We start from the raw sequence: 21,497 nt of genomic DNA on the forward strand, positions 1-21,497 counted from the left end.
CTTGGCCCAGACCCATCTCTTAAACACACAAAAAACCCTGTTCAGCTCTCCATGGAAGACCAAGTCATTGTGGTGTGGAGGGCGTTGGGTACGCACAGAAGAAATGAACCAAAAATGGATGCACCTACCACCTGTATGAGACAGACATATAGTTCCATTGTCAGCTCCCACTGTGATGCAAGAACTATCTGGGACTGGAAGGGTGAAAATCTTAGAGAAATTGAAATGAAGAAGTGTCTTCCAGAGACATTATCTACCCTGTGCTAGTGGCAAGATCACGTTTAGGATGCTGTTCCTCTGTGGTTCAGTGGAGACACATAGCAAAGAACCAGCCTGAGTCTGAACTGGAGACTTTCCTGTAAGGAGTTTAAATTGCCGATCATTTTTTAGGGTGCAGATTTGATAACTGTTCTCCAACTAACACCCAAACTAAGAACATGGACTAATGATTTTAAACAAGGGTCATATCATAAAGAAGTAAAAAACCCCACCAAAATTCATTTTTAAATTCATCACTACGAAATGCAAACACTTTTAGGGTGTGAATATATTAGGCATTTCCTAAGTTCTGAAAGGATTTTTGAAAGACAGGTCACAAACAACATTTCTATATTCAAGGGTAATATATGTAAATTTTTGCTTCAAGGTTGATATTTTGATTGCCTGGTTTTTATTTACTTTTTGCATTGTGTCAGCCTGTCTCATGAAGTGACTTGGTTAATTTCCCCTTTGGAGTGTAACAAGTCTCCCTCAACAACACAGTTCCATCTGCACTTCTGATAGTTCTGGTGATTTTTTCTTGTATTATTTTCTGAACAAGAAGGTTTCCCAGTGGTCAGGGACCTTAGCCTCATTAGTCAAAAAGCGTGATTAGCACCAGAAACACCTCCCACCACTCTGCTCAGAAAATTCAGTAAGTGACAAAGTGAGGGTACGCTACTGTACAGGCAAGAACGTATTAAGAGTACATCCATCCAGCAGCCAATGCGCACAGACACTTCCAGACAGTTAACCTTATGCGTGTTGTATGCACTGATGTATCCTATGAAGACTAATTGATTACCTATGTTAGTTTGTATACTTCAGCTTGGTACATGTGCATAAACAACATACATTACGCATATACAATGTACATAGTAGCTTTATAATGCAACTTACAAGGACCACCCTTGTTATGGACATATTTATTCTTGCTTGCAAGTACTTTCTTGACAGTAGTACCCGTATTGGGCAAGCTGCAAATCCAGCCAGATGTAGCTGAACTACAAGCCTATCCTACTCAAGCTTTCCCACTTCCCTCATCCTTTTTCAACATTGCCTAGCACATCATCAGCTGGCTGTTCAACGAGCAATTTCTGCTGATATGTTGTTTTCTGCTTTACTTGCTTATGGTCAACCAGGTCCAAAGAGAAGTCATGAGAAAGCGTCTTTCTACATTTTGGTTGCTTACACACACATATTTAGGCACCTTTGCTGGGAAACCCCCAACCAAGCTGCACCAGTGTTTCTCTTCTAGCTTTTACATCTTAAAAGATTGCTTTGATGGGTTATGAAGCAATTGAAATTTAGAGAAAAATCACACTTTATTTTACAAGAAGGCAGTTGTGTTTCCTTCAACTGCTCTAGAGGTACCCAAGGGACCATAAGAAACCATTAACCCCAGCAGTTTTGACAGACTATTTTATTTTTCACACTTGTGCTCTGGTCTTCCCACTACTGCAAAGTAGCAAAGTGATGTTCTGTCACTAATTTTTTGTCTTTTATTAGTTTCACACTACAAATAATGCCCTGTTTCTAAGGGCATGAGGTCTTGGTATTTGAGCTGTCCCACAGCTGCCCAGTAGCATCACATAAGATACAAGCAGTAAGATTCTTTCCATAGACAACAAGAAAGGTTTTATTGGAAAACCTGACTTTTTCCTCATTTATGAGCTGTTTTTCAGCAGCATTTCTGTCTCTCTCCCTTTTTGCCCTGCTGCTGCTGCTGTGTGGCAGAGAATCTTAATCTGTTCCGGTAATAATAACTTCAGCCTTATTTTCCTGTGGAGGACTGATCTGTCAGAAGAGAACTTGACTCACTGGGAGAAATTACCTGAGCTGCTTCTATCTTTGCATCCCAGATGAAATTTCCAGGACTTTAAAGAGACTACTGAGCCCATAAAATGAATATGTGATTTCAAAGCACACCCAATTTAATTTTTTGGAGGATGAACAAAAAATAACCAAGATTGATAAGAGAAATGATGAATGCACAGAAAAAAGAGGAAATAAAGATTACCAAATTGTGGTGTGGTATATGTTCCGCTCTCCACATGAAAAATATCACCTAACAGCTAATGTTTTGGTTAGTTTCTGACTAACTTTAATATTAAGTAAGAAGTACTCCATTTTTTCTTCTTTTTTTTTTTTAAAGGAAACGACATATGAGGATTGGGTCTCTATTTTGTTCATTTCTTCATATTTCACTTGAATTATTTCCATCCTGATTATCTTCAAAATTGGTGAATTAGTTAATTTTACAAAAAAGTCAAGTTAATTTATTCAGTACTTCACTAAGAATTAGTCAAATGCTATGCTTTTTCAGCAAAATTTCTTACATGATTGCCACTTGTATTCTTAAATAGATTAGTTAAATTCTTTTAATCTGTTGTGTGATTTTATAGTGAAAAATACAATTAAGGAGGGTACAGCTGAACTTGTAACTACAAAACAAGACAATGAGAAATGTTGAGGTGCAGGCTATTTAGCAAGTTATGTTTGTTCTAAATCAAAACCTTATTTTTTCAAGCAGAGAGAGTGCTTGGTGTTGTTTTTTAAGAGATGTGAAAGAGGAGGGGTTGATGACTTGACAGTCTGGGACATACATTTCCATCAATCTCAAAATTATTTTTAAATCCTGCAGTGGGTGTCATATGCAACTGACTGTTTTACTTTCAGCATAACACCAAACCTAATCTAAGCATAGATTCTATATTTTTCCTGCTAGCATAGTATCTATATGTTTTACATTCATATTCCCAGGTAGTTAATAGCAGAAATAATTTGTGTTCCAAGCAATAAGAGTAAAAAAAAAAAAGAACTGCCTAAGAATTTCAAATTACAAAAACTTTTATTCCCCTTGCTTCACCTGATGAAAAAAAGGGGTGGAATTTACTGGAATTTTCTGCCCTCTCCTCTTCTTTTAAATAATTAGCACTTTAAAAATATTGATCTTTCCACTTACCTCTTACTACAGCTCTTCTTTTTCCTCTGTTATGCTCCAAATGTCAAGGGAAGGACTTCCAGCTTATAATCACTTCAAGCAATTAATGATAAAGCTCTACAAATATAAGGAAAATAAATACATCATTAGATGTGTAATGTCTAAATAATTTCTTTCTTTCCGCTACTGCTCAGTATTAATTAATAGCTAAAACAGTTACTCAGAACTTTGCATTCTCAATACACCTTGCAAATATGGACTAATGATTAAATATGTGTTTGGGGGGTATAGTTATCCTTCACTTTGATGGAGCTGACCACTCTGGCTACTTGCTATGGTAGAGGAGTGTTAGCCACTCCACAGTATTTAACACTTTTCCAATTAACAGACAATTTTGCAAAGGCTTCACATTAGGCAGAAATTGTCTTGATTATTTCCAAGTTTTCCTGGGGACCAGATAAGGGTTAACAGTGTAAATCTGAAAGTATTTGGGCAGTGACTTTCTGAGATGAAAGGACAAGTCATAACACCTTTCTATTCTTGTAAGACTTGCTGTGTGTACTCATCTATGACATTAAACTATGTCAGCTTGAGATTGCTGCATTGTTTTATTCCCGAACTGATGTCTAGCACCAATTCCGATCTAGGGAAATAATGTTTTAAACTTTATTGGAGACTTTCTTGCTCTCTGAGCAGACCTGTGTCTGGGATGTGTTCCAGGGAATTTCTGAGAACTGTTTCTTCCAGCTGGTCCTGGCTGAGTTTTGCTGGTGCAACACAGCACAGAAAGCGTGATGACTCTCTGCCTGTATGAATGGCATTATGGTAGGGAATAAGAACACACAGGGACTGCAGAGACAGTGTGATACACAATTATTCCCTGTTCAGCACTATTTCCACAGGCAAATATGTACTAGAGAAGCTGTGAAAGATACAGCCAGGTATCACCTAGCAAGAGAGAGCACAATCCTGTAGTTAAGAGTGGGCCAAGAGGAACAGCAAAGGTGTCTGCATTAATTTTGCTGTCTGAGTTATAGTGAGTGTGCTATTATTTAAACTTACTGTTCTAGAGGATACCATTTTCTCTGTGCTGGAAGGGCTCAAAGCACTGGACCACAATGAGTGTTTGTCATAAATACTGGGCAATGAATCCTCTCTGCATGGTATCTCCCATTTCCAACATTAACCTTCTGCAAGTGCTCTCTCTTCTCAAAATCTATTTGCACACACAGCAAATTGCCTTCCTGATAAGGTCAGTCCTTCAAGGACCAGGGCAGGAGTCAAAGGACTTTTTCAAGGAAGCATAGAGGTTTGTCACTGATACAGAGACAGGCTGTTTCCTGTCTGTGTTTTTTTGTGCTTTTCTCAGAGAGCTAAATCCTGTTGTCCTTATTTGTTCCTTATATACTCAAAGTCTTCATTAACATCAAGGGTAGGATTTGCCTAGGTTTTGCCTGACTAGGTAAATTCCTTTTTAGCAAGGACAGTTGGGTTAGTTTACGTTGCATTAGCAGAAAGAGATGCTGTAGGAATCCCTAAGCATAAAGCATATGTGCATTTTACACTTTTCTGGTTTTTTCTCTTCCACAGTCTGAGGGCAGCAGCTCCCAGTGGAGTCAAAGAAAGCCTTCCTATCACCTCAGAGGCCTTAGGCTGACTTTAAATGCCAGTCCTGCTAGATCCTGAGTTGAACGAGTGAGTTGCCTTCAAGTCAATGTGCTGATAGGGTGCTTTTTTGTTTGGGTTTTTTGTTTTTGTTTTTGTTTTTTTTTTTTTTCAAATACACCTAAAGCATAGCTTTTCTTAGTGCAAAACTTTCACTTGGATATATTTTAATTTCTGCTTGCAGTATATTCCAGCTGTGAAACCTTAGCTGCCAAATCATGCTTGGTATATGATTCCATACTTAGGTATAGATATTACTTACTTTTAGATGCAGAAAAGCCTTCTAGTGTTTCTCCAGGAAGACATGAAACTCCATCTGTGCTCCATCTGCTTCATGCAGGTGTCTGGGTTACTCTGCAGTGTTTAATATGACAAAACCCCACCTATATTTAGACCATCAGAACTCTACCCATCCACCAGTGGCTAGAATTTGATTCATCTGGAATAATCACAAGTGTAAATAAGCAATATGCCTGTGGTTGTTCTGCACTTTGATGACACGATTTGTGTTACCACCAAGAAACAGAAAAGTATGTAGCAAATGCCCTGAATCTGATACGATATTGCTTTGCTATGTCTTGCACAGGGGTCAAAGGCAACGTGAAAGCTAGTGCTCAAAACTCCGACTTCTCCTACTACTTTTTCTCAGCGTATTAAAAGGTTGAGATGCAGGAGGGGGAGAAGAGGTGTTATTTTTCACCTTTCAATCTGTGTTGGAAGTCAGAGGAACAGAGAAATGCTAGAGAAATGGTGCTGGAGCCCTGGATGAGCAGCCATCCTCTGAAGGACCTCAGCAACTTGGGCCCATACCTCCATATTGGAAAGATAGTTGCAGCTTTGTGCCCTGTGGATGCTAGGCAGAAACATCAAAATATTTCAATTCTGATCTGCAGCACCCTGCCTGACCTCAACACAGATAATCATGCCAAGTCACAAAGTTTGAATCCAGATTTGATTCTGAGTTTCACAAACTTTCGCAGAAATCAGGATCTTGCAGTTTATGATTTTAAGAATATCTCTACCTAGCATGTGATCCTTGCTGATATAAACTGAAGCCCTCTGCTTTCAGTGTTGGTGACTGTTCAATAACATCTGCTTTCAGCTGATACATCATACCTATAGTAAGAGCATAAATATTCCTCATATAAAACTAAAAATGTTGAGATAAATTCCCTATAAAATGAATGCACAAGTCTGGCCTCATTTCTATCACATACCTCTTTAACTTTTTTCAAAGGTTTATTTTTGTAATGTGCAGCAGGATGAATTGACTTCTCTGACCTGCACCTTTATGCAATATTTACTTTAATGGCTGTTGCATCCTTTCCAGAAGGTTTAATTTCTCCATTATGTAACTGCAAGTTATCTGGGCAGGCACATTAAAGGGTGGTAGCTGTGGCAGACTGGCTGGGTGTGGTGAGTGTCAGTGTGCTGTGAGATACTTCAGTCCCCAGAGTGGTTGCTGGTATTGAAAGCAGAGGAGGACCTCCTCCCTTGGCCCCAGCACTACTGAGACACACGCAAAGACTGCAGTCAGCACTAAGACCTTTTGACCTCCCTTATCTAAAACTATACCCCTTCCTTCCAATCAGAGGAACATTTGGAAGCTGAGTGGCACTAAATATCGCGTCTCTTTTTGTGTAAGTACAAAATATTCTTGTATCCAAAGCAGGAAAATAGATGTGATGAATAAAAGAAATCAATTATTCTTCCTGTTTCAGATGGAAAAAATGTTAGTTTCCTTCTCCTTACCCTGAATTTCAAAAGTAAAGGGAAATGCCTGTTGTTTGCAAATTGTTGATTATAGGAGAGCTGTATTTCCCTCCTGCTATGCACATTTGAACAACTAAATTTGTAGCACTCTGCCAGAGACTGTTTAAATTAGGCTTGCTTCTATCATTTTCAAAGAACTTTGATTACCATGTATTTCTGGCAGTTCTATTGATCAAAAGGAGCCATTTCAAATTGATTTAAACCTAACCTCATAAAAAATGGCTTTACTAGTGCCGCCAACTTGCTCTTTGTTCTTGGGAAAGTTTCTTTGTGCCATGGTTCTCGCCGCTGTCTGTTAGCACTTCAAATGGTTAACATATGAATGATTATGAAATCATTAATCTAAATTCATAAAACAGCTGAAAAAAATACTCTAAGTATTCAAAGTACTTCCAGTTCCTATAACTGAAAGACATATCTGCTTTACATCAATTCATAAGTATTAAATCCATGCAAAGGGCACCATTAAACTGACAACTTACTGTCTACGGACCCTGTTACCAGCAAGGCACCATATTTGAGGCATTTGTGTATATGTCTAACTATCCAAAGACCTATCTGCTTCTGCAACCCACAGTTTTCCTTGGGCTTCTGCAACAGCTCTTAAAAGAAATTCCACAAGTTTGCAAGGCTTATTTCCTCTTCTGAGAAGAACAAACTCCGTCTGTCCATGACATAAAAAGTAAATCCTGAAGTCAGTGTAGTTAGAATAGTTAATCTACAGTCTTCCTATTTTGCATAAAAGCTGTGCAAGACACCAGCCAGAGAAACCCTGAGTACTGGGTGAAAGAGCTTACCTGGTGATTTGATCGGCCATGTACTCAAACTCTGCAGTAAAATTTTTTCACTTGCTGCTTTTTTCCCTAGGTAAAGTGGAAGCTGCACTGGACCTCATACTGATCAATTCATTCCCTCTAGTGGGCAACTCTGAGACATCACTTATCTGTATCACTTCCAAATGGCGTTCCCGTGAGTCTATCACAATAGACCGAGACCAGGAGGATGTGACAAACCAGCACCGGGAACCACTGGAAGTTAATGAAGATTCAAAGAGAGCGACAGCCAAAACAGTGGTGTGGAAGAGGGAACAGGCCAGTGAAACTATTGGAGCATATTACTGTGAAGGGAAACTCAAGGATGAGGTGACAAGGATACATACCATGAAGATGCCGCTGCGAGGTACTGTATGGTGGTCAGAACTGAATTTTGCATGTCACTGCTTGCAGACTGGCAGTTATTCCCGGTTGACCCAAGTGGGCCCAAATGTGGCTCCAGAGCAGGCAAGGCAGTCTGGAGTCAAAATAGACTTGGCTCAAGCCTGTGTTTTTCTTCTAAAATGCAGAGGTAACTGGTAGATACTAGCTGTTAGTCATTTCCTCATGGAAGTTAGTCAGACACCTGTAGGTATTCTGCCTGTATCTGGCTATGGCCAGGAACACAGTCAGGTGGCAGATAAGGTAAGTACTGGCCTCACTGACCCCATGAAATAACACATGCAGTAACTCATACATTGGGTTTTCCGCATCCCAGACCCTTGATTTCTAAACATGCTTCCACTGTAAAGTCTTGACAGGTCTGAGATGCAGACAGGTAAACATCACTATCCCTTTTTTTTAGTAAATGGGCAACCTGAGCCTGGAAAATAACTGCTTTGCCTAAGGTTCAGTCAAACCTCAGATCAGCAACATTGGATCTGCACAGTGTGTGTCAGTATGAAAAAAACACTCCAGCTCAGCACTGGAAAGAAACTCTAGAGAAGTTTCCCAAAATCTAAGAAGGTTATTCACAAAAATCCACTATGGATTTCACTATTGACTTGGTTTTCGTTTTAAGGCTATGCACAATAGAAAAAGCAAATATGGCAGGGAGATGTTGGGATGAAAAGGTGGGATTTCCAAGGTCCAGCACTCTAGCCATTAAATTAGATTTTCTTATGTGAAAAATTTTGCTTGTCTCTGGACCTCATTAGGCTTCTGGGACAAGTTCCAAGGCAGAGATCACCATAAACTACAGAAAAGTGCAAGAAATTTTGGCTAATTTTCTGCAGTAAATCAAGTTTTCAACACCTCAGCCCATTTTTAGTAGACTTCACTGTATTGCTAATGTTTTGTGCCATGGCAGCTGGTCTGTTGGGAGACTTGACACCTTTTCTTTATAAGGTTAGTGAGAGCAGTTATCATTGTTGGTACCTCCCGAAATTATATAGCAAATTTAGAAAAAGAGGTTTTCATTTGTCCAAGCTACAGTTAGTGTGTATTTGTTTCTTTTATTATGGGAACGTTAGAAGCAAGGTAGGCAGGACAAGTTCATTTTTCTTTGGCTTATGTTTTCTCTGACCCAAGGTGGTCTTTGAAGGGTTGGATGGATCACCAAGAAAGCTCTGCAGATGCAGGCTGACAACTCCATTGTTTCAAAGTAGGCTGCAATGAGGAGGAGATAAGATAACAGTCCATGGAAAGTCAATGCGATCCTGTGGCAGAATGCCTGTGAGCTGAGCACATCTCTGGCTGTCCTGTAGAAAAACCTCCATGGGTGGAAGAATGTCTTCTGAATCAATTATTTTTTTGCACTTGGTATCTATGGACCTAGGAGCAGAGAATTTAACGTAATCAAACTTTGAGAGCTTCCTATGTGACAGAATTTGTTCTAACCAGAAGTAACACAACATTCACACCAGTGGTAGGTAGGTTTCTTTGAATAAGTTCTGGGTTTGAATCCATTTCTCAGATTTTCTCTGCAAAAACTTACACTGACAACATTTGAGCTAGCAACTCGTCGGTGAACACATATAATATAATCAGGCTAGATGGGTGAGAAGGAGGGTCAACAGAAATTCTCAAAGCTGTTAAAGTACAGAAAAAGAGGAAGAAGAGGTCAGTGAGGGACTGTGAGGTTTGGCAAAGCATCTGTAGTTGGAAAACAGGCCTTTTTCCCCTTCACTGTTGTCTGAATAATTTTTAAAGACAGAATCTGTTTTTCAACACCAAAAATTGAGCAAGAGTTGAAATGTGCAGTTTCCCATTGAGGACACAAAAGGCATGGGAAGGAGCAGTACTTCTGAAAGTCGAACCACTGTTCTGCAGCCTCAGGGCAAGAAGCTGCTGAAACACTCACTAAGCATTAATCATTTGGGTAGCACCAGCACCATGGACTTTAGTGGGAACTGTCAACTGCCTGATTATGTACCCATTATCAGATATGCAGATACAGTGAAGATTTTTGCTGCATAAAATGGAAAGATCACAGGTCCATTTTCCTGTTTTACTCTACACATGTGCCATTCTGAAAGCAACGAGTCCATTCTCCTGAATTCTTCATACTGTAGCATTATGGTTACACATGTAATATTCATATGTGTAACGAGAGGGAACAGAGTAATGCTTATACTGTATACAGCACAGATATCTAGAATAGAACAGTATATAGCCTGTTCTGCATCTAGTCAAATAGAATTTATGCAATTCTCTACACAATAAATGTGTATTTTCATATATATGATTGAGTTTCCCCCACAGAAACTCTCTAGAGCAGGCAAAGGGACAATAATGGAAATGCTAGTGACAGAGTTATGGCACTTGCCCTGCAACTCAGTTCATTATGTCTCTATAAGGAATTGGCACACTTGAGATGTGAAATCATGAAATACAAGTCACAATCTAAAAATACGTTGGAACTGAGCCCACCAGGGAGTGTACATTCTTTTCCATTGCAACAATACTGTGAAGAAAAAATCTTGTGGTTAAGCTAAATAACATAAAAGAAAAGAAAATGGGAATACAAAAGCTTAATATCTTGTTAAAACAGATAGTAATGCCTCACTAAATTTGGTCCAAAAATCACTGCAGCTGAAACACTTAGGATCATTTGTAACTAGCAATTCATTTTTGGGAAAGCTGTTGAATTTTATTTTCCTAAATAGATCATTATTTTCACCATGCATTTGTTACTCATAAATAACTTCTAACTTGGGAGCTGACAGTAAGTTGGGACTGCTTTCAGTTTTTGTTTGCCTGTTTCTAATGAGATTTTCTTTCATTATTCTATATTAGAAATCTCTGTTTCTCTGAGTTGTTAAGTTCAGTTACCAGTGCCTAGGTAACATGGCAAATGCCCAGTAGATTCCCATGCATGTTCTTAGTACCATGCAGGAAGAGTCCTGTTGAAATTGACTGGATAGCACTTAAAAAGGAATGAAAACATGTGGCAGAGGCTCAGCGAATAAACACTAGAACTGCACAGGGGATGGAAATCCCATTCTGCAAAGAACTGTGACTTTTCAATAGCTGTCTTATTTCCAATCAGAAATAAAACATTAAATTGTCAAATTTCTGAAGGAAATAAAATTCTGGGAGAGAGGTTGGCTTGGATTGATAAAAATATCTTCATTTTTACTCAAATTTTCTTTCTTTAATTTTACATCGCATGACATAACACAATAGAAACATTTTGATTTTTAATTAAAATGTCGTTCTGAAATGGAAGTATTAAAATGTTCTTTCCTCAAATATTGCAAGAATACTACCCTTTTTTTCCCCCTTGGATTTTACAAAATAATATTGTGGAGGTACTAATACAGTTTCAGCCTCATACAGACTTTGATGTAGCATTTACCCGCTCATTTTTCACAGCACTGTTCACATACAATTTAACAGAAAGTTCGTTCATAATTTTTTCTCTGCTTTCTGATCCTATCACTGTGTACTTCTTTGCCAATAAATTTCAGCCACAGACTCCAAATTTGTTTTCTGCAACCATTGGTATGAACCAAATCATACTTTATTGGCAGTTTTCTAAAAATGAACCAAGAAAAAGAGACATGACTATAGATAAATGGCAATTTTTTATTAATATGTTGTCTAGCAGTTCATACTAACTTGTGTATGTGTTCCTTAAGCAAAATATTCCCTGTGAAATAAATGCGGCTTGAATAGAAATGGAACCTGTGCAAATGCAGAGCCGACTAGGAGCATGAATGGCTCTTCAAGGATTCCTTCCAGCTGAGGCTCAGGTGGGTCTTTCTGTTGGAAAGGTCCCACTTACCTTGTTGGGGAGGCAGGTGGCAGCAGAACTGGGCTCCCAGGAGCTGAACAAAAACAAGATGTAGGACAGATTTACCCAAGAAGAACTTGCACAGGAGGAACTCTAAGGCTAAACAGCCTCCAAAACAGAAGAGAAAAGGGACTAGTGAAAATCAATGCCTCATTCCCCTGGGTGCTCTGAAAGGGAAAGTACAAAGGTGTAACATTCTACTCAGATAAAGAGCTGAATAGTTTGGAATTTAACTTTGCCTAGAAGCGTTTCTGAAATTTTTTTGCCATAAGACTTATCAATGACAGTATGGCATAAAAACTCAGAGCTAAATATGTTCAGAAAACCTGAATTTGTCTTCAAAAAGCTTCACAGCCTTCCCTTAGAATTTTCCAACTGAATGAAAGGAAGCGTCCTTAACTTCTAACTTCTTTCTAAGTAATATTGCCATTAAAATTATTGTTTCACCCGTTTCAAAAAGTACTATTTCTTGAGATTCTTTTGTTCCTTCACCAATTATCTTCTGATCTTTTTTTCCACTAGTAATAATAAGGAAAAGGCAAAAATTTTGTGAAAATCCCTCTATCTACTACTTTGTTCTTTTTCTTAAATCAAGAACTATAAACAAATGTATAAAAGTACTTTTTTGTTTAAGCAGGAAAATGAAATTCAATTTCCCAACTGGAAAATTGAAAAATATCACTAATCTAGACAGTTCCTCCCACAGAATCTTTATTTTAATTAAGCCACATTTTCAGATAAGAATATTTTGATAAAAGTACTACTGGGTGTGAATATGTTTTTTTTGTTTTTTTCTTAGTGCAAGCCAACACTCTCAGTATTTATAGAGGGCATGGTGAACTAACACAAGCACAGACCTACTCTACCTTACTGCATCTCCCCCAGACCCTCCATGACTGTGGTGTCCTGAACTATCTTGACTGTTCTGCATCATAAAACTTAAACAGAAGAGAACTGAGTCACTCAGGGTATTTGCCAATGACAGCTAGTTCCCTACAATACATTTTCCAGTACTTTATCCAGTCTGCTTTAAAAATGTCTCAAGGGATGAAGAAACTTGGGAAAATGTTTTACAGCCAGTTGGAGCTCCTAGTTAGGAAGCGTTTCCAGTTACTCAGCCAAAATCTTTTTTTTTTTTATTTCATGCCCCAGGTTCTAGTGGCAGTCAGTTGTTTCAGGGTATAGGTGAGTCCTCTGTCATTGCCAAAACATAGAGTTGAGGTTGCTGGTGATAAAGAATCAGTGTGTGCTCTAAAGAAATTTAAATGTCAAAATCTGAGTCAGGGTCATGCTGTAAACCATTCTCAGCTTTCAGCCCAGAGACCAGATAGGGACAATAACTACTGCTATTTATCCCACACTTCTGTGCTGTTCTGTTTTCAGCCTCATTCCACCCAGTGGCATTAACTGTTACAGCAAATAAGGGAGAGCATGTGAATATTTCCTTCATCAGAATGGCAGCCAAAGAGGAAGATGCAGTGATCTACAAAAATGGTAATTAACCTTTCTCTCTTGTCTTTTCTCTTCCTGCTATCATTGTCTTAGCCAAGTGCCATATAACTGTTTTAGTCATTGGTGATGATGCCCATACTGTGCAACTGGAGCAGACATAATTTCTCATGCATTTAATGTTCCCTAAAGGAGCCATTTGCCATATCCAATATATTGAGCTGACCTGTTGTCGTGGTTTCAGCCCAGCCGGTAACAAAGGACCACGCAGCCGCTCGCTCACTCCTCCCGCCCCCTCCGGTGGGATAGCGGGGAGACGGAGGAGAGAAAAGAAAAAAAACCTGGAACCTCGAGGGTTGAGATAAGGGCAGTTTACTGGGACAACGCAAAAAAAGTTACAACAACGACGGTACTAATGAAAGAGTATACAGAAAAGAGCGATGCACAGTGCAACTGCTCACCACCCGGGACCCGACGCTCCGCAACTTCCCCCACCGAAAGTCGAGAGAGAGCAGGAGAGCCCTGCCCCCGGCCCACTCCCCGTATATATACTGGGCGTGATGTCACATGGTATGGAATAGCTCCTTGGCTAGTTCAGGTCAGCTGCCCCGGCTATGCCCCCCCAACTCCCAGGTTCCTGTAAAAATTAACTCTATCCCAGCTGAACCCCGGACACCTGTTTCTCTTCCACCATAATGCCAAATCCTCTGTTTATACCTTTGCTCTGTTTCTCGTTTTCCTTTTTGACTTCCTTCTATATCCCCTCTTTTATGATTCTCTTCAGGCTAAGAAATTAAGCACTAGTAATCTGCTATTAGAGAGGCAAAACTGTCAACAAAATCTAATTCTTATGTCATTCAACTACAAAAATTAGCCAGGTTGTAATATTTACCACACCAACTTTTCTATCTAACATGGCACCTAAATCACATGTAACTCACTGTTCAGCTGTGTGTCGCTTCTGCTTGACGCTTGGAAGAATGTGCAGTTTGCCATCTACCTATTGTAGAAATGTAGTAAAATACTGGTCACTAAAACTCACAGTGCCTTCATACTTAATCAGAATGTTAGACCCCAACAAATTATATGTGTGGAAAGCACATGTAACGTACTGGTCCATCTTTGTCTACTGATAGTCAAGCTTACAGTTTACTACCAGGAAACGGAGTAAATAGAGCAGAATGAGGCAAGGCAGTGTCAGCACACTGCAAAAGAATGCATGCAGTGGGTCAGCATCAACCCCAGCTACTGAATATTTGGAACACTTCTCTACAGACTGGAAGAGCAAAATAACTAAAAGGTGTCTTTTAAAAAGGCAATATGCAAAGCAGAGTTTCTTAAAGACCTGTTTCTTCATTCTTCAGAGATTCAGCTATGGCAGTGCACAGTGGAGAATGTTTGCCATCACTTGTCCTTTCAGGGTCCCCAGGGAAACGTTGTGATCTCCTGTCAGCATTTTCCCATACAAGAACCAGCTGGTATGTTGGAGCAGGAGTGCTTATGTCATGGTGCTGCCTTAGCTGGGATTCCAGCTGGAAATTTGGCAAAAACTCTTAAATTAACCATGACTCTGGACAGTAGGTCAAGTTCTCCACCTGCAATTACAGCTGAAATAGTATCCCTAAGGATTCCTGATACAGCAGCTGGCAAAGAAGAGAAAATACTTGTCCTGTTATATTTAACTGTTGCAGTCTTTCACTTGAGCCATTTAAAGTACCACTTGCCCCTTGCAGACCCTCACAAAAGCTGTCTAGAGAATGAACCTGTTCCACTAAACAAGATTGCTTTAAGATATTGGCATAACACATGCCATCCTGGAAATCAAACAACAAAAACCGAGCCTTGCTAACAGACTGTGAGCATAAGGCTTTCTTAATACTTTGCTGCCAACTTTGTTCTGCAGCTTGTAACTCAAGATACTAAAAAAAAAGCCCCATCATTTCAGAACGAATCCCTTTCATTCTTTGCTCTTTTTCTTTGTCCCTGTTTTTCTTATGTGTTGTCATGGACTAAACTGACCTAAGATCATTTTCCTGTTTTGGCTACGATCCTCAGAATAGTTTTACGTTTCTAGGCTGCCCGAAATTTGACTATAGTCACATTGATAGTATGATGGTATGTATGATCACAGACAGTAAAGGTTCTGCCTGACACTGTTTACCTTCTAAATTATTTCAGCAAAGTGAAAAAAATTGTTTCATTATCACTGTAACTGTAAGGGGATGTAGAAGGTAAGGGCATTTGATTTTTGGGAGTATCACCTGGTTAACGGTCATTCAGCATAAAAGACTAAGACAAGAAACAAGAGAACTAATAAATAGACACACAAGCCCTAAGGAGTAGCAGATGACAAAGTCAAAGGGCAGAGCTGTCCAGCTTCTGAGGGCCACTGAGGGAACAATACAAAGCCCTGAGCACCTTCAGCCAGAGCTTTGTAGGTATAAGAAGCAGGAAACAGGATTATCATGGGTCTCGGAGGGAAAGAATAAGCATATTATGGCATGATTGAGGGGGACCACGAGCATGTGTGAAATAATGGGATATTTAGAGACAGAGCCAAACAGGAGAAAGGGAGGGCTCAAAGTGAACAGCAAAGCAACAAGCATGGGAAAAAGGGGCAGGAGGCAGGTGAAAGTTGCCACTGCTCTTGCCAAGCTCTGCGATACAGTTGGTCCGATCTTATTAAACTCCATTCTTAATTGTTCTTCAACATAAGTGTGCTCTCTTCCTCATACGCATATGTATAATCTGCTAGTGACCATCAGGCCAGACTAGAAGGCACAACAGTTTTAACTCCTAGTAACTGGAAACATATGCCGGGTGTCAAAGCACCTTATATGTCTGGGGCTAGCAACCAGAGGGACTAAGTGTCTAAGGCTGGTTACATCAGGGACCCGTTTGCATGTGACTCTGTGTGTGTGTGACACTAGTGAATTTCAAGCCAGGCTAACCAGCAAGTAGGATAAGGGGTCTGAGAGCCAGCTATTAGAAAGACTGTAGGTCCAGGCCAGCTGAGACGCAGTTTGGGGTGTGTGAGTATATGAAATCTGCTAGCAAGCACGACTAGCTGGCAAGTGAGAATAGGATTGGGCTGCCTGAGTGTTCATGTGTTTGTGAGTCCCATGTTCACATGCCGTAGTACCTGTAAAGGCACAGTTCTGCTGTGTGCATTTCTTGGTGGCTGGTTTTGCCGGTACAGCGTGTGTGAGAATGTGCACATATATTTTGGTGATAGCTGGCTGGACTTGGCATTAGCCGACTGCAGCAGCCTTGCTCTAACAGACTAGAGTGGAGGGACTCCCAGGGGTTCTGAAGTCCACTGGATGCAGCTTGTCTTTGACAGCAACCAATGTTCAAATGTTATTACTTGGTGATACAGAGCGATGGGAGAAGACCAAATGCTATTGCCTTACTTAGCAAGCATGTATGACCAACTATAGAAAACCTAGAATAACATAGATAAGCTTCCTTGGTGAAAAAAAAATAGAGGAGGCAGAAACATGTTAAGTCTGGGAAGAAAAGATAAAGCTGTACTGTCTTCTTCGTGCTTTGGCCTGCTAAGTAAATCATTGTGCTACCCAGATTAAATAGGACCTGGCTGGCATTTGCTGTTTGATTCCTCCCAGCCACACTAGACTTCTTACAGATTGGCACCCCTCGCTTCAGGAAAGGCCAAGAAATAAAACGAACACTTTTAACCACTGGTGTCGTTACTGTTAGCAACATTCCTGTAAAGCAACACTGAACACGAAGTCGTTTGTCACGTTCATCTACTAAATCTCCTCAAGATCTAGCTTCCTTTTTCTTGCACCTCTGCAGTTATCAAAAACTAGTATAGCTAAAGAGCTGTTAGCAAATTCATAACTAATAAACAGATTCTGCTGCTTAGCTCATCCCAAGCTGTCCTTCCTCAGTAACCAATGCAAACTCACTTTTGTCTGTAGAGGGTGAATGACTTCTGTATGTTGTATCTGTATGCTCCTTCCCCAGGTTCCTTCATCCACTCTGTGCCCAGGCATGAAGTGCCGAGGGAGCTGGAAGTCTCCTATCCTCAAGTTCAACCACAGGATGCAGGGGTTTACTCTGCCAGATATATAGGAGGAAACCTCTTTACTTCTGCTTACACAAGGCTTATTGTAAGACGTAAGTTCCACTAATGTGTGCTGATGATTAATTGTTTAAAGTCACAATGAATCTGAAATGAAACTTATACTGTGCCCAAATAAGGGCCAAAATCTTTCTTGGCATAAGTTGCCATCAGATTATGTCAGATGAAATTTTTTCCCAAGGATCTTTGGTACAAACTGATATTATTTAAGCAGCTAAGAGCAAAAAAAATTTCAGATTTAGGTTCAATTCATCTTAGCTATTTCCAGGACAGCTAGCTCTTTTCTCAGCACCTCAGCTTTTCAAACACTACGTAAGTGTGAACAAAGAAGGTGGCACTGAGTCTCTCATGAGTATGAGATGCGGGTCTGAGCACAAAATAGGAATTTTCAAATATCTCTGTTCTCTATGGTGGGCTATATCCAAACCCCATTTATCCTAAGATTTATCGTCTTTAGCATACATTATTGTAATGTCACAAACTGGTAAAACTCCTGGGACATAGTCCAGGAGAGTGGTAGGGATCACAGTAACAATACAGAGAACGCAGGATTACATGCCACTGCTCAAACACATGTCCTGTTTTTCTTTGAATTAGCATTACAGACACAGACTGATGATTTTTAGAAGAGCCTTTTTTTTTAGTATCCACATGTAAGAATTTCATTGTGGGAGAATGAGGAGATAGAGCTCCAAGTGCCATGTTGATTCACTAATTATTTGCTGAAATCTGAAAAAGCTGATCCGAGTCTGGATTACTCAATTTTAGCAAGCCTACCTCAGGACTTTGCCATTTATTATCTTCTCAGTCCCAGCTTTACACTAGAGGGTGTCATGAAGGTCAGTTTCTGTGACATAAGAAACATTGTTACAAATAAAATACTGAAAATTACTGAGTCTTCTCAGCTCCCACTGATTTTAAAAGCACCTCAAAGAATTTTGCATCTTGTAGGGACAGATTAAGCATTTGCATGATGAAGCCATATATACTTATTCAGAGCTTGAGCTCCACTTCGATTAAATCAGTATCAAAACTCTCACTGGCAGGATTAATGCTAGTAGTACCTTTTAAATTATGAAGTGGGAAAGAAAGTCATGACAGGTGTTAAAACAACTGATTGCTCTTAGTCCATTTATTCCAGAAACAGGTCACCAGTTGATTAATCCTTGTTATAAAGACCTAGTGAAGACAGTAAAGATACAACAGATGTGAACCCAGTCTAATGAGCTTTCAAGAAAAATATTGATACAGAAAAAAATCATGACTTGCCAAATGCTGGTACAATGCCAGTGACTCCAAGTTCGGTCCTGCTGACATACTACCAGTACAGCCAGCTCCAGGTGAAGTCTGAACCTTTTGTAGGTCTCAGATCCCTGCTACAAGAATAGAAATCTTAAATATAACATCTTTATCAACATTCAAACTTACTCTTACAGACTAAAAAAAAATCTATCTCTAGTTTCAAAAACAGAAGACTTTTTCAGTTCCTTCCTTGAAGATGTTACGTAGTATTACTGCGTACAATGCAGCAGTTCTGATCCGGAAATAGAGGCACTTCCACAATGCAAAAAGTGATTCCTTACCTTAGGTCAGTTGGCTGGGGTTTGGGGATGTCCATGTGGATCATATTTTTATGTATTTTACTGTTTGTCTTTATTAAAAAGAATTTTACTACTTGATTGGTTACTGAATAAGAAGATGACAAATATGTCATTATATTTTTCCATAAAAGGATGTGAAGCTCAGAAATGGGGCCCTTCCTGTAGCTCCCACTGCCCTTCCTGCATGAACAATGGCATTTGTCATGAAGATACTGGTGAATGCATCTGTCCTCCAGGTTTTATGGGAAAAACATGTGAGAAAGGTAAGCAAATATTATTTTCACAGATTGCTTATTAATTTGTTGTCAGTAATAGAAGTTGGCAGATCATTGAGGGAAGCATCAAATGGAGTAGCCTTGTTTTACTCTTTATAGCTTTAGCATTTACAGCTGGTGCTGGAGACAGGACAGTGCTGGGTGAGATGAACCCTGAATTAGTAAGGCTGTTCTTGTAGTTGTGATTTATCTTCTCCCTCTCTTCTCCTAGTAGAGATTATATTGCTAAGGAAGATGAATGTTTCCAATTCTTCTTGATCAATGTGCACTTGGACAGAGTGCTAGATAATCTCACATAGGCTCCTTTTCCCACAAGAGGCTGGACCAGATGATCTTCTGAGGTCCCTTCCAACCTAGGCTATTCTCTGATTCCCCTGAAATCAGTATGCTCAAAGCTACAGACTGACTGTTAAATGCACCGTAGAATAGGAGATCTTAAGGATACACTGGCACTGGGAAATGAAGCCATGTGTTAGAGATTCCCTGGCTACTTCTGAACAAGCTGCTAATGTGCTCACAGGGTGATTTGTTTCTGTGGGGGCATATCAACAGTATATGTCTGTGCATATCTGTGTCTGTGACAATTAGTTTGGATTCTGGAAGAATTATAGCAGACATCACATTGGTCTGATCTCTCCAAGCAACTTTCAGGTTCAATGCTAAATATGTATCCTAATATTTTGACTGAATTGCAGTGCTGCAAATACTATAGCTAAGCTATTGGAATAGTTGACATCTGAATGACTCTAATGTAGCACTGATCTTATCAGAAAAGCAAAACCTTGAGCTTGGCAGTTTCATATGCACTGACCTCTAAGAAGAATATTTGGTTTTCATGGCACTGTTTGTCCATTTTATATTAAAAAGGCTTACAAAGAGGATTTACTGCTGAAGCTCTGTCCCCACATATCCAAAGCAATGGGTGCTTTGCTGATGGATCCTCACACAGGAGAAAGTTAAGTTTGATTCTGCTGCCTGAACTTAACCATTAGAGCAGCCATGGCTTAAGTTGTTATGGATGTTAATATATCTGGTATCTGAATAGTAAAAAATGCTAATTTTTATTTTAATTCATGTGTTCTGTTGTCTAAAGCTGTGTCATTAGAAGCATTAGCTCTTCTGTGGACTTAATGCTGTTGGGCTGTTCTTCCCCTCTCTCTCTTTAATAGCTTGTGGAGCCAATACCTTTGGCAAAACATGTGAAGAGAGCTGTAAAGAAAACTATGGCTGCAGAAACTATATGTTTTGTCTACCAGATCCATATGGTTGTTCTTGTGCCACAGGATGGATGGGACTGGAATGTGATAAAGGTATAGTAAAAGATATGAGGAATGGTGGAGTCCTTAGTACACATAGGCAATATAGAAGGGAACTGACAGAGAAGTGTAAAAGACAGGATTTTTTACATTCTGTAAAAGAGGGATAGTATTTACCCATCTCAGAGGACCATGTCAGATTTTCAGAAGGACATAGTAAAGTTGAAAACTATTCAAATTATTCTGCAAAATGAATTGACATTCTACTGAGATGTTATAAATCCTCTAACAGCTACAGTCCTGCTGTATTTCTACAAGTCAAACTGAGCAATTCAGTGCCAAACATATATCCATTGCTGAGCAATACTGAGCATAATCAGCCTTGTTCATTTCAATTAGACTGCAATCTCTTTGGGACACAAAGCACATCTTCCTTTATGAATATGTGCCATCTTGTTCAATGGTGGCATAACTCTGATGAAGACTTTGGACGCTACCACAGTGTAAGTAAGTGAAGTGCTGAAGAAGCTTCCACATTGGCATCTAGTCTACAAATGACCAGCATGGATACAAATGTCATCTACGTTTTTGATGTTAGTGGGTTCTCAGGCTGCTCTGTGGATGATTTAGTGCTAATACATATAGTTTCAAACTCAACCCAAATGAGGGAACTAAACCCTACTGGAGAACTGATGCATGAGATTGAAAACTAATGGAAGACATTTTCTAGTACCTTTACACTAACTGGAAACACATGTACTTGCAGAATGCAAACCTGGTTTTTATGGGTCGGATTGCAAACTCAAATGTAATTGTCACAATCGAGGGACATGCGACAGATTTAAGGGCTGCATCTGCTCCCTTGGATGGCATGGTCTGCAATGTGAAAAAGAAGGTAAAGCAAGGTAACATGGTAGTAAATGGCTTTTCCCAGTGTAACTGAAACAGATCTTCATGCTGGTACAGCATTACCACTCCAGGCTGGTATCCTTGCTCTGTCAATTACATTCCAGGAGCCCAGACACTTCTGTACATCTTTATTGCAATACAGTATTTTTAAGCCTCTGCCTCAAATGCTGCATCTAGAAGGCTGGTATGCTACCATTTCATGTGATTTTG

The 21,497-nt window shown here is 39.6% G+C and overlaps 1 protein-coding gene across 2 annotated transcripts in view; it reads left to right on the forward strand.

Annotated features, from left to right (window-relative positions):
* Nucleotides 1-21,497, forward strand: part of TEK (TEK receptor tyrosine kinase) — a 41,744-nt gene that overhangs the window by 4,762 nt on the left and 15,485 nt on the right. Inside the window, exons 2-8 of one of the 2 annotated variants that reach the window (XM_030005146.2) lie at nt 4,793-4,897; nt 7,508-7,819; nt 13,073-13,183; nt 17,129-17,281; nt 18,979-19,110; nt 20,292-20,432; nt 21,145-21,273. In XM_030005146.2, coding sequence (XP_029861006.1) covers nt 7,801-7,819; nt 13,073-13,183; nt 17,129-17,281; nt 18,979-19,110; nt 20,292-20,432; nt 21,145-21,273 — 685 coding nt within the window. In that variant the 5' untranslated portion in view covers nt 4,793-4,897; nt 7,508-7,800. The remainder of the gene's footprint in view (nt 1-4,792; nt 4,898-7,507; nt 7,820-13,072; nt 13,184-17,128; nt 17,282-18,978; nt 19,111-20,291; nt 20,433-21,144; nt 21,274-21,497) is intronic. The other variant, XM_030005145.2, reaches the window with a different exon arrangement.

The sequence above is a fragment of the Aquila chrysaetos genome, chromosome Z (assembly GCF_900496995.4).
Source record: "Aquila chrysaetos chrysaetos chromosome Z, bAquChr1.4, whole genome shotgun sequence".
Classification (NCBI taxonomy): Eukaryota; Metazoa; Chordata; class Aves; order Accipitriformes; family Accipitridae; genus Aquila; species Aquila chrysaetos.